This window comes from Pseudopodoces humilis, chromosome 3 (genome assembly GCF_049639895.1).
Source record: "Pseudopodoces humilis isolate 2021_Gansu_Grassland_sample_001 chromosome 3, ASM4963989v1, whole genome shotgun sequence".
Classification (NCBI taxonomy): Eukaryota; Metazoa; Chordata; class Aves; order Passeriformes; family Paridae; genus Pseudopodoces; species Pseudopodoces humilis.
In genome coordinates this window covers 51351567-51367437 of record NC_142202.1, presented here as the reverse complement: position 1 = coordinate 51367437, position 15871 = coordinate 51351567, and the positions used below count along the sequence as shown (strand labels likewise).

Here is a 15871-nt window from a genome sequence, read left to right as displayed (position 1 = left end):
ACTAGAGAACATGTTACAGTATAGGGAGTCATCATGCATACACAGTGCAGATGCACTGCTGAATGACCTAACTTGCCCATTTGCATCTCTAATTTCTATGATATAATCTCCATTCCACACTGCAATTATTAGAGAAAGAAATTAATTTCTTGGTTTCAAGGAAGTTGGTAGAGGAATAGAAGGGTGTAGAGAGGAAATCGAATTTTGCAGAGCCATAATTCCAAAAATAATTCAGAAAGGAAAAATCCTGTGGAAGAAGAAGGTACAAAGTTAGGGAAAAGAATTGACATTTAGCATGCTGTTAAAACTCTGCATTGCTAGAATAGTGGCAACAAAGTCACTCCTTGTTTCTATTGCATTCCAGCTGTTTTGTTCTCTTCCACTATTCTTTGCCATTTGTTTTTATATTTACTGTTCTATATAACAATTAAGAATTCTTAGCAGGTCTTCCAAGCAGTAGAAATTTAAATTAGATTACAAAAAGAACCTCAAAAGCAGAATGAGATTTTAAATGGATCATTGAAACTAACTGCAAAATTCTTTTATCGGAAGGGGGGAAGGTAATACTTTTTAAGAGTGCCTTAAAATTAATCCAAAATGAGTGTCACTTATTTTAAGCATGTCAAATTTGGAAGGTCTGCTCTGAGGTTAATGTGAAAGTGAATGTAAAAATATTTTAAGCTTCTTATTTGCCAAACTAGAATACCATGAAATGAAAACTTTAGGAAACCATGGTGGTATCTACAGTACCAGCCATATAGTAAGTATAATGCCCTAAAGTATATTCTATTGAGGGAACTGAATTGGGGTGCAAGTTGTTCAGGGTAAGAGTTGCTGCTTCTCTGTCTGCCACATGGAATAGTGACAAAGGCATCCACATTTCTTAAAAGAATCTGCAGTTCTGCCATACAGTTACTCTGTGTTGTATAAAGTGGCAAAATAGGTGGTTCAGTCTTTCCCCCACAATACTGAGCTCCCATCTTTGCCTCCTGCCCCGAGCTGGCATGATGGTTATATGTTGGCCAGAGTCACAGCTCATCTTGCCACATTTAAACCTGTTATTTTTCACTAGCAAAAGCCAACAAGTAATAAGCAAGGCAACCTTCAAAAATTGCAGTGTGTGCTCTTTGGGACGCAGTGGCCTTGTCTGCACCAGAGATTTTTTCTGTAGTCTCTGAGGACTGACAAGGCTGGTCTAACCCCATCAGTATCAGGGATGCTCAGTGCACAGCTGCAGATGGAGGTCCCTAGACAATGACTGATTCAACTCCATCCACATTGCCAAAGGTTAAACAGGAGCTGTGCCCCACCCATTACCAGTGCTTCACAGCCAGTGAATTTAAAAAAAAAATAAAAATAAAAAATTAAAAGGAAAAAAAGAAACAAACACCCACACCAAATCCCCTTAAGGAAGAAAAGTGTGTCCCTTCCTGTGAAAGACCTCAATTTCAAAGAATCTCTGCTCTTGGGTGCTGCACCACTTCCCACACACTGTCACAAGTCTCTAGTACTTGGTGCCATTCCTTTCTGGCACCAGGTGATCTCAAATACTTTCTTTTTTCTAAGTCACTTTCCATTCCTCACACCTATGAAGAAGAGTTTAATAAAGGTGAATCACTTAAAGCTAGGTGATCTCTGTGCACAGTTTTGGCTCGTTCCCTGGGCCCAGCCAAGGGACTCACCATGTAGGACCACAACTCTCCTCCAGGCTGACATTTCCCAGCTCGTGGGGACAAGACAAGCCTGCTCCAAATTGCAAAATGTGCACAGCCACCTGTCCCAACAGGCACAGCAGCAAAGGGCACTTGGGCAGGTGCTGCTAGCTGAGGTGGTGTCCAGAGAGAGGAGGGCAATGCACTTTAAGGACTGAGGAGTTGTGAAGGTTGTTTCATGAGGACTGAGAAGAGGCACCAAGCATGGGCAAGGCTGGGGTGAGGCAGCTGGAAGGCCCTGGAGTGTCAGGCAGAGAGGAGCTCTGGAGGGGAAGGGAAGCCCAGGCTCATACACCTCATAGATCTGGTGTCTGAGCTCTCCTGCAGGCAAAACAGAAACCTGAGGAATTTTCCTGAGGTGGCAGCTGCTGATCAATCAGTACCAAATTTAGTCACACAAGCATGGGATCATGGGGTTAAAAGTGAAACCTCAGCAAGTCCCAAACTGGGGTGTGGGTATGTAGATGCATAATTGCTGAGGAAACTTCATTTCTCTTTTTTTCTTCAGCTCCTGAGTGGCTGAGAGAACTGCTTCTGCAGACTGTGAGTTGTACAAAACACAATATTCTACTGAAACAGATTTAGTTTATAAAGTAGTTCCCCATCCCAGCAGCACTGCAGTAGTACAGACCTGAAAGTCACCTGTACAGAACACAGAAAAAACAACATTCATAGCAACAAAATCTTCTGGGTCAACAAACAAAAGTTTGTGAAAAGAAAGAAGGCTTTGATGTCAGTTCTTTGGATTTTGAGCAATTTTGTGAAGTGGCAATAGGGAACCAGGGGATGTTACTTAAACAGTGCAAAGGCTTTGAATAAAGAGTGTTCACAAAAGGCTACTAAGGAAAGTCAGTTGTCAGGAGGAGAAGAGTGGGTAACACCCTACCAGTCATGGATACAAATCCAGTTAAGGGACAGCACGCAGGGGCAGAGCAGGAATAATTGCTTGGTTCTCTTCACAGCATTTAAGTAGTGGGGTGCCTCTAGGATCAATACAAACAGTGGCATTGTTTAATGTACTTATTGAGGTCCTACTAGAAAAGCTGGATCCGTAAGAGCAGTGGGCAAGACAAGGCTGGTGAGACACCTTGGTAAACCTTGACAACACTAAGTAACTGAGTAATGCAGCAGCAAAGGGAATGCAGCGTAGATGAGTGCGCAGTAATGCACCTTGGATGGCATGATTTAAACTACTCATATACACAGATGGGCTCTGAATTAATTGTAACCTTTCAACAATAAGATTGAGGCATCATCATGGACAGCTTAATGAAGATGTCTGCTCAGTGTGCTACAGTGGTCAAACCCAGAAAATAAGCTGTAATAATAAAAAAAAATGGATGACAGAAGATATTGTAACATGATTATATAAAAAACATTCATAGAAAATTTCAGTTATCCAGCCTCAGAGGGATGTAGAAGAGAAACCTGCCTAGAGAATAGACCAAATGAACTTGTAGAGGTCAGTCATGCCAAGTGCTGCTTATATCCTGAATTACTGACTGCAGTACATCCTAGAATCTCAGCACCTCAACTGAGCAGATTGATGACTTTTAAAGAAAGAGTACATGAAAGTTTGTTCAATGAAAGATGGAATGGATGTGGCACATGGCATACTTATGTACCTAGTTCATAATAAGGAAACATGTAAAAAGACATAGTCTCTCAATGCAGCCTGTAACTAATCCGTAGAAAACTGGTCATAAACTGTTACTGCGGTAAATAGCTTTTTTTACCACCAAAACCAAGCAGACTTAAACATACATAAAAAAGGAAAGAAAACACAGCCTCTCTGCTCATGTAAATAGAGTCAGTCCATTAACTGTTGCAATCAGTCAAATTGATTATACAAGCCACAGAGGTATTATTTTATCAGTTGTAAAGAAAATAAAAATGACAAGAGCCTTCAATTTCCAGTGTTCAACAGTCGACAGGGTTAAGATACAAATCCCTCAGATTTATGTCTCCACCAGTGATGATATAGCTGGCGAGTTGCTTTATATTAAAGTTTTGTCCTCTCAGTTGTACAGTCATGAGGGAATCCTTCAGGTATTGTTGAATGCCAGGTACATCACAATTTCTCTAGAAGACATTAATGTTGGCATTGCTAGTTAAGCAGATACTGAACTTAGTGTACCAGCAGCTTTTCCTGTGCTATGAATACCTGTCTTCAGGCAAAATACATGTGACTGAAGTTCAGATGTCCTTTTAGCTATTTGTTCTTTCTGAAATTAAGCTCCCTTGAGCTGTGCCAAAAAAAAAAAAAATTGAGCAAGGGATTGCTAGCCATATTACATGAGAAGCAATATGACAGTTTAAAATAGCATTAATCAGAGCTATAGACTGAATTTAAGTCAGTATTTGTCACAGAACATTTTATTATGCAAGACCTAATATAATAATAGTAATAATAATCATAATCATCATCATCATCATCATCGTCATCATCATCATCATCATCATCTTGAGCAGTCAACTAGCCTGGAGAATTTATACATGAAAGACAATGAATGAAATGTTTAAAACATTGCAAACCATCAGGAGTTCTGCCCTTAAATGGGAAGACTTACAGAAAATCTGTAAATGAAAATACAGAGTGGTGGATATTTCTCAAAACTCTTGGAGGAGTAAAAGCAATATGCACATGTCCATTAGTAGTAATAGTAGTAGTCGTAGTAATAATCTGCTTCCTAATCTGGCATGGGAATGGTGGGTGGAGGGAGGAAGATTGGAAGTACACTGAAGTACAAGTGTAGGTTAGCCTTCACCCTTGGATAAATATTTTTCTTAAGATCTTGGAGACAACTTTAGATGGATGCAAGAGCCCTAATACATATTCATGCTTTTGCCGAACATCTTCCATACCAGAGCAAATTATATGAAGTTTGGTTTATCGTGTATGAGCATGATAGTGAGGGAAGTTGCTGGATTTAACATTTTCTAAATGAATGGAAATTGGTTATTGGGGTGCCCAAGTCTGGAGGGAAGAAGGAGGCAGTGGATGTGGCTATGCAAAGAAGTTGTCAAAGAACTTCGCTGTGATTGATAGTATGTTGCTGGACTGCTGCCATTCACCCTGTGAGAGATTTGGTGGGGGGTGTTGCACGTAGCTGCAGGAAATGGGCTATTTGGAAGGAAAATTGCAGTGATCTTCCTGGACTAGAACTATGAGGATTGAAAGTTTGCAGGGATAATTCATCCTGGAGCAGAAAGGAAGCAAGAGCCTCCAAAGAGTCTTGCAGAGGTAATTGGTAAGAGGCACTGGGAGTGGAATATTTAGGACACAGGGAAGGCAGAGAAGAGAGGGGAGAATTTTGTCCTGTTGCTTGGGTGGGACTGAATACAAGGTTATTGGGAGGGTTACCTTATGGATAAGATTGCAAATGCCAGAGTGGATCCTGCCTACACTGAAATCAGTGATGGTAATGACTATTTCTACTGACATTTAAGGTAGCCTGAGCCCCTCTCATGATCTGAAATAAATGCAGAAAACTAGGATAGCTGTAAAATGCTTTGATGTCAAATATCTGTGGCCACAGTAATGATTCTTAGGCATTAACCCAAAAATATCTCTGCTAGGCATTTTCAATGAGAAAGGTATTATTTTTTTCCACTTTACAGAGAGATAAACTGAGGTCTATGTAGGACTTCAGAAGGAGAAAGGAATTTGGGTACTTAAGTCTGATTTTAATTACACTGCTGGAGCTGGGAGAGAGGAGAGAACAAATACCCTGGCTCCTGGCCTTTTGATGAGACCACTGCACAGCTATTAAAGGACTTGTTTTCCTTTCTGATTACATTTGACCATTTAAATCCATTTAAGCTTCTACTCTAAAAGGAAAAGAGTGCATGCTCAATTCTGGAGTAATTAGGTAATGTTGGTATTATGCTCTGAAGCTGTGAAGTGCTAATTTATGTAAAAGGCGAGTGGTAGTATTATTAGTGCTTGAGTATGATATCATCAGGCTGATGCATAAGAACAGCAAAGTGTGAAAAAATTACATTCATCTGCTGTGCCTTCCTAAAAACAACTGAAACCAAAAATAATCAATTGAAAAAAAACCTGATGGTGTAGTTTGCAAGACATATCTCATCAAGATATGTCTGATCAGAAAACAGGGTATGTGTTTTCAGATAAGGGGCTACCAAACTTGAGTTTTGAGTAGTTTTAGGAAATATAAACTATATTGAATATTTACAATTCTTTGTTTGCATTTCATTATTTTTCAGGGGTTTGACTGACTTACTGTACATATTTCAGAGCAAAACTTAAAACATACGAGAATCGAGTCTGTCGTTTCCAAATTCTAGGGCCCACGAAACAGCTACTTACACAAATGGAAACAACATTTGCTGGTGCCAACCAAAATGAAAGGCTGAAGGAAAGCAGGAAGTAATCCACACAGAAAGTGTGTAACTAATCTTGAGAGGGACAGCAGCAAGACTCCTCTGCAGCAAGCATTCAGGAAGGGAGAAGCACAGATAGGCATCTTCTACACTGAGAATGGCTTGTCTGAGCGAGATTAACCCTTGCCACAGAAAACAAAGATAGCCTATCAGTGTTCCAGAGAACAGACAATGTGAAGTGCTGGATTGAGATGAGGCCAAATCTGAAATATAAAGCCTCAAAATACAGCTCTGCAGTAAAAAGGTTCTCAACTAAAGAAAGGCAGTGAAAATCCACTGATATGACAGGTCAGACTGGAATGATTCCCAGATTCTTCATCGTTGTAAAAAAATTAACCACTGGAGGAGGTGTATGCAAAGTAAGTTGCCTAAAATGACAAACAAGATGAGAAGGTTTATTGCTTACAAATTCTCCTGAACCCACAGCATATTTCTAAAGGCCTGGAATGGATGGTGCTGCCATTACCACACAGTACACACATTATAATTATTTAATTTAGGAGAAGAACATAATCAAATCAAAGGAGAAAAATGTAACTGAAACTTCAACTGTCTGCTGACAATGTATGAGACGTGACACCAACACCACAGCTGCTTGTAACCCTTTATCATCAGAAGGAGGACTAAACTACTCCCCTATTTCTTTAAATAAAAATTTGAAGTGGCAAAGTTACTGGAGAAGCCTTAACGACTATAGTGATTATATGGAACAACTACTTTCCTACAGCACCATTTTTGCACACATTTGTTTGTCCTCTTGCAGTCCCATGAAAGTATTTCTCATGTGATTTAGAGAGATTCTGCTGCATATGATACCATTAGGTCCAATAAGCATATCCAAAGTACGTGCTTATCCATATCTAAATTGGTGTTCAGCATTACAACAGAATATTTCTCTTATATAATAACCATTATGTTAATTTTACTAACATTTTCTTCAAGTCAGAAATATTGAAAATGCAAAGACTCAATCTGGACTTAATCAATGGAATAATATAATTATATTTTTAATTGGATATTATTAAATTCCAGGCCAGACACTCACACTGATCAGTGTCTCAAGTGGACTGTTGTGCTCTAAAGATGTGATCACCTGAAAATCCAGTCCCAAGTACAGACAGTTGCTGGATCTAAGTTGTGTCAATTCAATCGGTTGGAGGTCTGAAAAGATAAGATTTTGTCAACCTTACTTATACTGAGGAGAATCTTACTTCCTGCATAGCCTCACCCAGTTAAAATAGAATGTTTGTATGCAGATACAAGAGAGTAGGGTACTGTGTAAAGTGATCTGCCTAAAAAACATGATTGTTAATCATGTGTATAAATGTACCTGTATTGAGCCCTATATTTGTAATAATTTTTTTTTAGCATTCCAGTTCATTCTAATAATAAGTTTCAATTATTCAGTGGACTTTAAATAAATTACTTGTCAACTATCCATTCAATTAATTACAGAATGTATGCAACAAATGCTTTAGGTGTACTCATCCAGGTCTAACACATACTTAGATGTATGCACACTGCTTTCTAATAATTTTTAATTAAATAAAGCATCTCATTCTACTTAAAAAAAAACTGAAAGTCTTCCTTGACCCAAACAAGTAGTATTAGTCCGTGGCTTGGTCTCCAAATGAAAAAAATATTTGTTCACACAGCCTAGCCCTGGTGACCGCTTTCCACCTCTGTGCTCTATTTGAAGCTTGTGTTATTCAGTTTACTACAGAAGCTGACACTGCTTTGTCAAAAGCACCTGAACGTTTTCTTTTGTTATTCCTGGTTCCCACTGATACCAAAACATAGAAGTAGTGAAATGGTCTGTGCTGGAGTTCTGTGTGACAAAGTACAAATGGAATGATGCTTGATCCATTATTTCCTTATCTGTGTGTTTATCTTAGTGTATTTACATCCTCTTGTGCCTATATATGTATTAAGAAATAATATTCTTAATAAGTTTTTCCATTTTTGTAGAGTTACTTTTTCAAAAAAGATACCTCACAGTGAAATTACACTTAATGAATACTCTCAGTTGTGATTACACAAGTTTGAAAGACTGCACAAGGAGGGCATATAAGGGTAAAAAAATGGAGTTTTCCATGCCTCCCAAGACATTCTCACATGAATAAGATCATGCAGATAAAGGGTGAAAAGTCACATTCATTATTATCAAAATAAAATATACTGGCACGTTACTCGATCCATCTAACAAAACACAAAAAAATGTGGGTGGGAAGAGAGTAGCACAATTTGCATAGCCTGTGTTCCTTAGTTTTGACCAGCAATTTTATGTATACATTTTTGGTTCCTGACATACCAACAAGAGATTCAAGTATATGAAACCCTCTAACATATCCCCTAATGCTTCAAGGAAGTTCCTTGCCCTGGGTAACTCCTTTCAGAATGATTTGCTGCTAATAAAGCACTCCTGTAACCCCAATTCTCAGCACAGTAACCATCTGCAACCACCACAGAGATAGTTTATCCTGTGAAACCTGTCAAAGAAAAAATTAATCCCATACAGACAAATTGAGATAGCACATTCTATGTCTCTTTCTGCATTTCCATTGACTTTCTCCCACTAGCCAACTCTTAGGAATACAATACAGATTAATATAATACATTACATTAATAATGTAAATAATACATTACAGGTTTTGTAACTCCTGGTAACATAGGCCACCACTGAAAGAAATCCCCAGTGGGACATCCCATCCACACTTGGGCTGCCCACCTGTATGTCAGGTGCAGTACCTCTCTTAACAGTGGCCTTCCATGGGATAGCAGATTGTTGAAATGGGAGGCTAGATGCTCAGCTCTGGGGAATGCCTGGCTAGTGTCTGGACCAACAGAGGGGATCTGTGATGGGTTTAGGAAGTTTGTGTCTGATATTGAACTAAGTAAATTGAGTTAATCCTGTTTTCTGCCATAGTCTGGACTTTGGGGCTGTTTGAACAGTCAAACTTTCCACGGTAATTCTTTCCCACCTGGATACACAGAGGATCTCATGACTAGACCCGTGGTTAATCTTCTGTCCAATCTTTCCCCTCAATCCCATAAGAATAACAGGTCATCTCTCAGTAACACAGAAAACAGAGTTCCCTGTTAATCAAAACCCCAACAGCAAAAAAAAACCTTACTGTTCTTCTCACAAAGGGAATTCCAGGGGATAAGAAACAGGTATGTTGAGAGACCAAAACATATTTCTCTGCTTCTTGGGTGCCCACCTGGAACAAAGTTGTCATTTTTCCTCAGGGTAGGCAGTGAAACTACGGACAGCCATCCAGCAAAGAACTGGAGACCTCCTGCACCACAGTTCCCTCCTCCACCCCAACTGTCAGGTGCCTCTGGGAAGGGTGGGATTGAAGATAGCTTTGAAGAGGTCAGATGCAAGAGCAGCCAGAAAACCATGGCTTGTCTTCTCAGTAGCAGAGTGTCATTTCTACAGAAAGAGCATTTCTTCCAGGATATCATTATAATATAAAATTTCCTATCAGATAACCCTAGCAGCTATCCTGACCTGGATTTTCCTGACTGCTTTGTGTCAGTGTGGGAGGGAATACACAGAAACTCACCTTCACAATCATCTGGGACAGACGAGTTATAGAGAGTTAGAGATTACATTTTCAAAGTTGCAAAAAAAGGACTTGAAGATCCAAGTCCTCCTGAAATTCACTGCCCTGAGTGTCTTGCTCCAGGGATATACCCCCACTACTCAGCAAGCTTAAACATTTCCAGTAAACACACCATCTGGGATTCTCCTTTGTGATTTTCCTTTCCTTCCTTTCACCACACTCAGCAGACATTCCACTCTGGAAGGAGTGAACAGGGCCGCATCTGCAAGCCAGCCTTCCAATCCAAAATGTTAATATTCAGCTGAGAATCCATCTTTGTCTTTCTTTTCCATTGTTGTGTTTGATATTTCTCAGTGATTTGTCCTAGACAGGCCCTTCAGTCTCATTCTGCTTTCAGCTCTACTCCAGTTCTTCACTTGAGAAGCAACTCTGTGAATCCTGCTGTTTTCATTCCCACCCTTGGCCATCTCTGGCTTTCTCCTAATATGCAGTGCCCTGCTTTCTTGCTGTCTGACTGAGGAATCAACTCATATGCAAAAGACTTTGAAGAATATGAGTGAAAATATTTCTTTAAATAACCATGGGTTGGATCAGGAGTGGCAAACAAATGAGATTCAGGGTTTCCTGAGAGCCCAGTGGTGATGGGCTCATGTTTTGTCCTGTGTTCCTTTAGCTGCCAGTCACAAGTCTTCCAGCCATTTCCTAGAAAGCAACCAATTGAGTGTGTTCCCACTTTGCTATGGCCACGAACAATGACAGACTTGCCTTGTCTGGCACCGCTCTGCTGAGCTTTATCTGGATCCCATTGCAGCTCCTGATGGAGAAACACCGTCCCACCTAATTCTTTGTACGTGGGCTGTAAATACCTGAAGATATGTTTTGTGTAAGTGAAGTGTCATGGGGGCTGTGACTTCCCTACTATTACTTCTGGCAGTCTCACACCAATTGTCCATAACTCACTTTGGCAAGCTGGCAGCTTCCAGCACCTGAAAGCTGAAAATAGGAAAGGGCATTTGCAGGGTGGTGATACGATGTGTGCTTGGCTTTAAAAAGGATCACAAACTTAAAGCAGCGGAGAGCAAAAAGGCATACCAATATCACCATGGATATGTGACATTAAACAAACCACTTGTCATGATACACAGCTGACTACTTGCCAAATGGAACAGGATCTTATTATTATTTATTGTTTTGTCCTGCTAAACCTGCACACCAACAAGAAGAAAAAACTCCAGAAAGATACTGTCACTTTTTCTGACCATCCCTGGCTGTATTGGAGATCCTTGTTCAGTGGTAATTCCCACATCCATCTACTCACGTGCATTTGAAGACCAAAAGGTGAAATCATGGTGAGCACCCTACACAACTGCTGCAGGAAAGGGAGCGCCAGAATAAGGTAACTTCCTTGAAGTTTTAAAGCTTCCTGTCCTCACAGCGCTTTGATTTCACCCCTTTTGTCCCTCACAGCTGGGACATCAGCCAGGTATTTTCCTGGTATCCCATGTGTGCCCAACCACTGCACACCTGCCCACGTGGCTTTGCCAAAGGATTGCACAGCCACACAGAGACACTCATCCATCACACCTCAGTGCATCCAGGAGCCCAGCTCCGCCTCCATCTCAAGGACAAGGCAGAGCTAACCATTCTTTAAGTTTTCTAAGTCACTGCAACCAAATAAGAACCTGGCCCACCCAAAAGGGGGAAGACGCTGCCACATGGAGAGCCTCTTGAAGCATCCCGTTTGCCTCACCTGTGCCCTCCCAGGGAGGCCCTCCTGCACTGTGGTACATCCTTGCAAAGCACGTGGAGGAGTAGAAACAGCCATCTCAGCCTACATGATGGCCGTCTTGGTCTCATATTCACAATTCCTTGGGCCGGGAGGAGTGTCCTCTCTATGTGCCTGTAGACGGCTCCAAGAAGAAAAAGAAACACGGAAGCAGAAAGCCAGGCAAAGGCACTGTGGAAAACTGGGCCAGCATCCAGCACTTCCCTGTGGCATGCCTCCCCCAGCCCCTCAGTTCTTCCCTGCTACTTCAGCATGGCTGCCCTTCAGAGGGGAGCTAGTGGATTTTGAGCACTAGCTCCAGAAAGGCAGGAGCGCCGGCCTCGGGGGGCGGCCTGGATACGCGTGGCCCTTGCCGGGGCTGTGCAGCCAGGCAGGGCTCTGCCGGGCAGGGGGGGCGACAGGGGACGTGCCCAGCCAGGGCGATTGCCCGTGCAGAGCGTGTGCCCACCCACAGCCCGCATGTTCTGCTTTCTTTGCCATTCCAGTGAAAACAATCGTAAATAACAGTAATAAACCCCGCCACACCGGCCAAGGGCAAGAGTGGGTGGGCATTCGCCCTGCACAACCCGGGTGGCAGCGGGGAAAACAGGAGATGGAGGGACGTGGGAAGTGGGGAGCGTGCCGGTATCCCCACATACACCTCCCGCATACGGCGCTCGTGTTCGTGGAAAAAGGCGGATTTCGGATCTCGCCTCCGGGAGAGGGGCCGGCCCCAAGGACGCCCACGCGGGTTCTGGGGCCTCACGCCGGCGGATCCGGGCACCTGCACAGCGGCGGCGCCGGAGGGACGGACCTCGCCCTGCCCGGGCAGCGCTGCCGGAGCGCTCAGCCCCCACTCGTGTCGGCGGCCGCCGCGCTGCAGCGACACGAGCGGACGGGGCGCAAGGGGCAGCGGCGATGCCCGGGCCCGGGGCCGGCCGGGGCCGCGGGCGGCGGGAGAGCGGCCGCGGGGTGCGCGGGGTGCCGCTCCTCCCGCCCCGCCGCGGAGCCCCGCTTTGTTCCCGAGGGAGGCTGTGAGCGCGGGGTGCGCGGTGCCTTCCCGAGCCGCCTGGCCCCTTCCCGCGTGTCTCCGAACACGCGTGTGTCCCGCTGCCTGCGCGCGCGCGCTGGGTCTTGGAGGTTTGGGTTCGGGTTTTTTTTCCCTTTTCTTCCCCCTCTTTTCCCTCCTCCCCCCCCGCCCCCCCGCCCCGCTTGCTCCAGGTTTTACTTCTGGTTGCCTGTAAGGGTTTTGCTCCTCCCTTCTGAAATCCTATATTAGCCGCGGCCAAAGCCGTGTAAGGAACACAGCTCATTGTTGGCAAGTGCCGATGCGCCTCGCGGAGGGGCGAGAACCAGCTCCGGGGCTGCGGCAGCGATCGCGGCGCCGGTCACGTCAGCGCCGGGGAGAGGGAGCCGGAGAAGCCCTCTCTATGCTGGGTGACTCTCGCTGACTGATTCCACCGCCACCTTTGAAGGAGAAGAAGAAAGAAGCCGGGAGGTGAGTGCGGCGGTTCTCGTGGCTGGTGCCGGGTGTCCCTTTTGTGTGCAACAGGAAAAACGTGACTGTATAAACATGCGAGGAAAGGTGTTTCTCAGCTGCCTGGCTTCATGTCCTTATCTGTGCATTACCGTATTTTCACCAAAATAATTGGGACTTAATTCCAAAAGTTGCTGACGGCGGCTAGGTGGGACTTGGCAATTCTTTGCTTGTTCCCCGCAAGTTAGCGAGAGTGCCGTGGGAATCCGCTGCCTACGCGGGCGAAGCCGGGGGGCTTGGGCGGCTCCGGAGCGTGCGGGGAGGCGGCGGCGGCGGCCGAATGCGACGCTCCCCGCCGATAGGTATGCGCGACTTGGAGTGGGAAGGCGTGCTGCCCGCCGGATTAGCGGAGGGGACCGGGATTTTCGTTCCGCGGGCTCCCCTTTTATTTTTTCTTTTGTACTACATGATGAAGACACTGTAGATTTTTAGGGTTTTTAGATTTTTTTTTTTAATTCCCTTCACCGGGAACGAGAGGGGACTGCAGGATCAGCGAAGTAATTTCTGCCAGGGCCAGGCAGATGGAGCTGGTCCGGGAGAGGGCGGCTGGATGTCCGAGGAGGGTGTATTTTCCTAATGTATTTACACGCTAACTTTCCAGGTGAGCCATGGCAGACCATATGATGGCCATGAACCACGGGCGATTCCCCGACGGATCCGGCGGGCTCCACCACCACCCTGCGCATCGGATGGGCATGGGGCAGTTTCCCACCCCCCATCACCACCACCAGCAGCAGCAGCCGCCGCAGCAGCACGCCTTCAGCGCCCTGATGGGCGACCATATACATTATGGAGCTGGGAGTATGAACGCGAGCAGCGGGGTGAGGCACGCCATGGGGCCGGGCAGCGTGAGCGGAGGGCACCCGGCCGGCAGCATGCCGCCCCCCGCCCGCTTCAGCGGCTCCCAGTTCATGGCCCCCCCCGTCGCCAGCCCGGGAGGGCAGCTGAGCGCCAGCATGCAGCTCCAGAAGCTGAACAACCAGTACTTCAGCCACCACCCTTACCCGCACAGCCACTACATGCCGGACTTGCACCCCGGTAGCCACCAGCTGAACGGCGGCAGCCAGCAGCATTTCAGGGACTGCAACCCCAAGCACGGCGGCGGCGGCGGCAGCGGCTTGCCGCCCGCCGTCCCCCACGTCCCCGCGGCAATGCTGCCGCCCAATGTCATAGACACGGACTTCATCGACGAGGAGGTCCTCATGTCCTTAGTCATCGAAATGGGGCTGGATCGCATCAAGGAGCTTCCTGAGCTGTGGTTGGGACAGAACGAGTTTGACTTCATGACAGACTTCGTTTGCAAACAGCAGCCCAGCAGGGTGAGCTGCTGATTCATTTAAAACAAACAAAGGACTTTTATCGGTGCGAATGAAAACATTCCCCTAGACACGGTGTCTCACTTTTCAGGGCTTGAAAAGGTGAGAATCTGGAAAGCAGAGTCAACTATGCGCTTCTATAATTTTTTTTTTTTTAAATCGTTGCCACTTTTTTTTTTTTTCTTTTTGTAGCTTTGTCACTCACCTCCCCTCCTGTAGTAATAATATCTAGTGAACTCTACCTTTTTATGTTGGTTGCCCCCCTCCCGACCTCCCTCTCTTGATTTCCTTGCAGTAACGTGCCCATAATTCCCACAGTGCCGAACTGTTAGGTATTAATCTTGGCAAATTGCTTAATCTTGTGGATTTTGTAAACTATGATTTCCAATGACTTGAACTGCATTCAAATTCTGAGTGAACAGGGAAAAAAAAATTGCATTAGTTGGTTGCATGAACTTTGAAGGGCAGATACGACTGCACAAAAGCTGCCATCTTGCTTAATTTTTAACTATGCATTGCAGTGCAGACTAATTTTTTTTTTTTTTTTTCCTGAATATGCTAAACTGGAAGCTTAACAGATGTGGGCCAAACCTTTCCAGATCAGGAAAAGTAATACTGTTACTTAAAAAGTCTGCTACCCATTCCCCCTCCCCCATATGTACAGACAATAATATGGTGTGGATGGAATGTTGACTAGTGGCAAACATTTCACAGATTTTTTTTCTTTTCCTTTTAAATTTTGTTTCTGTCTTCAGCGTTTTGACACTGTGCTAATATAGTTTATTCAGTACATGAAAAGATACTACTGTGTTGAAAGCTTTTCAGGAAATTTTGACAGTATTTTTGTACAAAACATTTTTTTGAGAAAATATTGTTAATTTATTCTATTTTAATTTGCCAATGTCAATAAAAAGTTAAGAAATGCTTTAGTTTTTCTAGAAGTCATTTTACCAGTATTTTTCTTCAAAACTCTTCCCCACTGTCCCTGGTAAGTAGAACATCTATCTGTACAACCGTGTTGGTGTGCAAAAAGACATTCCAAGATAGAAAGTACACTACACCTATATATATGTCATGGTGAACTCGGTAGGTGAGCGGGATTTGAACATACTTACAGCATAAAGCCTCATGCGTTACATTGTAATATGCCTGTCAGTGTGGTTTTCTGAAAAATAAAGTTGCTGAGGGCGCAACTTTTTTTGTGACTTGCCAACATACTTGCTTTAAATGTAGTTGTCCAGAGTTATGATGCATAAAGTATTTATTATATTTATCTATTAAACTTGTAATTTTATAAATCTGCTTTCATTTATATAGTAGACTTTGTTCTTTTGTATATTCATTATGTCACCTGGAAGAGCTATGTAAAGTGTGTCTGTAAGTGGGAAGGGAGGGTGGTGGGTGTCACCCTCTGCCTCTCTCACCTCTCACAGGGTAACACAGGAGACTGCTGTATCAATCCACATCTGCGTGACACTGGAACCAGTTTCATTTCATTTCCAGTGACTTAGGAGAAGGGGAATATATCATTGAAGTATTCCACAATGGGACATCTCTGACCCCTC

The 15871-nt window shown here is 44.1% G+C and overlaps 1 protein-coding gene across 1 annotated transcript; it reads left to right on the top strand.

Annotated features, from left to right (window-relative positions):
- Nucleotides 1–12675: 12675 nt before the first annotated feature.
- On the top strand, nucleotides 12676–15618 carry CITED2 (Cbp/p300 interacting transactivator with ED-rich tail 2). Its single transcript, XM_005518447.3, has 2 exons — nucleotides 12676–12951; nucleotides 13592–15618. Exon 2 carries the CDS (start codon nucleotides 13599–13601, stop codon nucleotides 14319–14321), a length of 723 nt encoding a protein of 240 aa, XP_005518504.1. The 5' UTR covers nucleotides 12676–12951; nucleotides 13592–13598; the 3' UTR covers nucleotides 14322–15618.
- The last annotated feature ends 253 nt before the right edge of the window (nucleotides 15619–15871 follow it).

Bases quoted from the DNA above. Each gene is read 5' to 3' on its own strand.
- CITED2 (XM_005518447.3), top strand. From the start codon at position 13,599: ATGGCAGACCATATGATGGCCATGAACCACGGGCGATTCCCCGACGGA.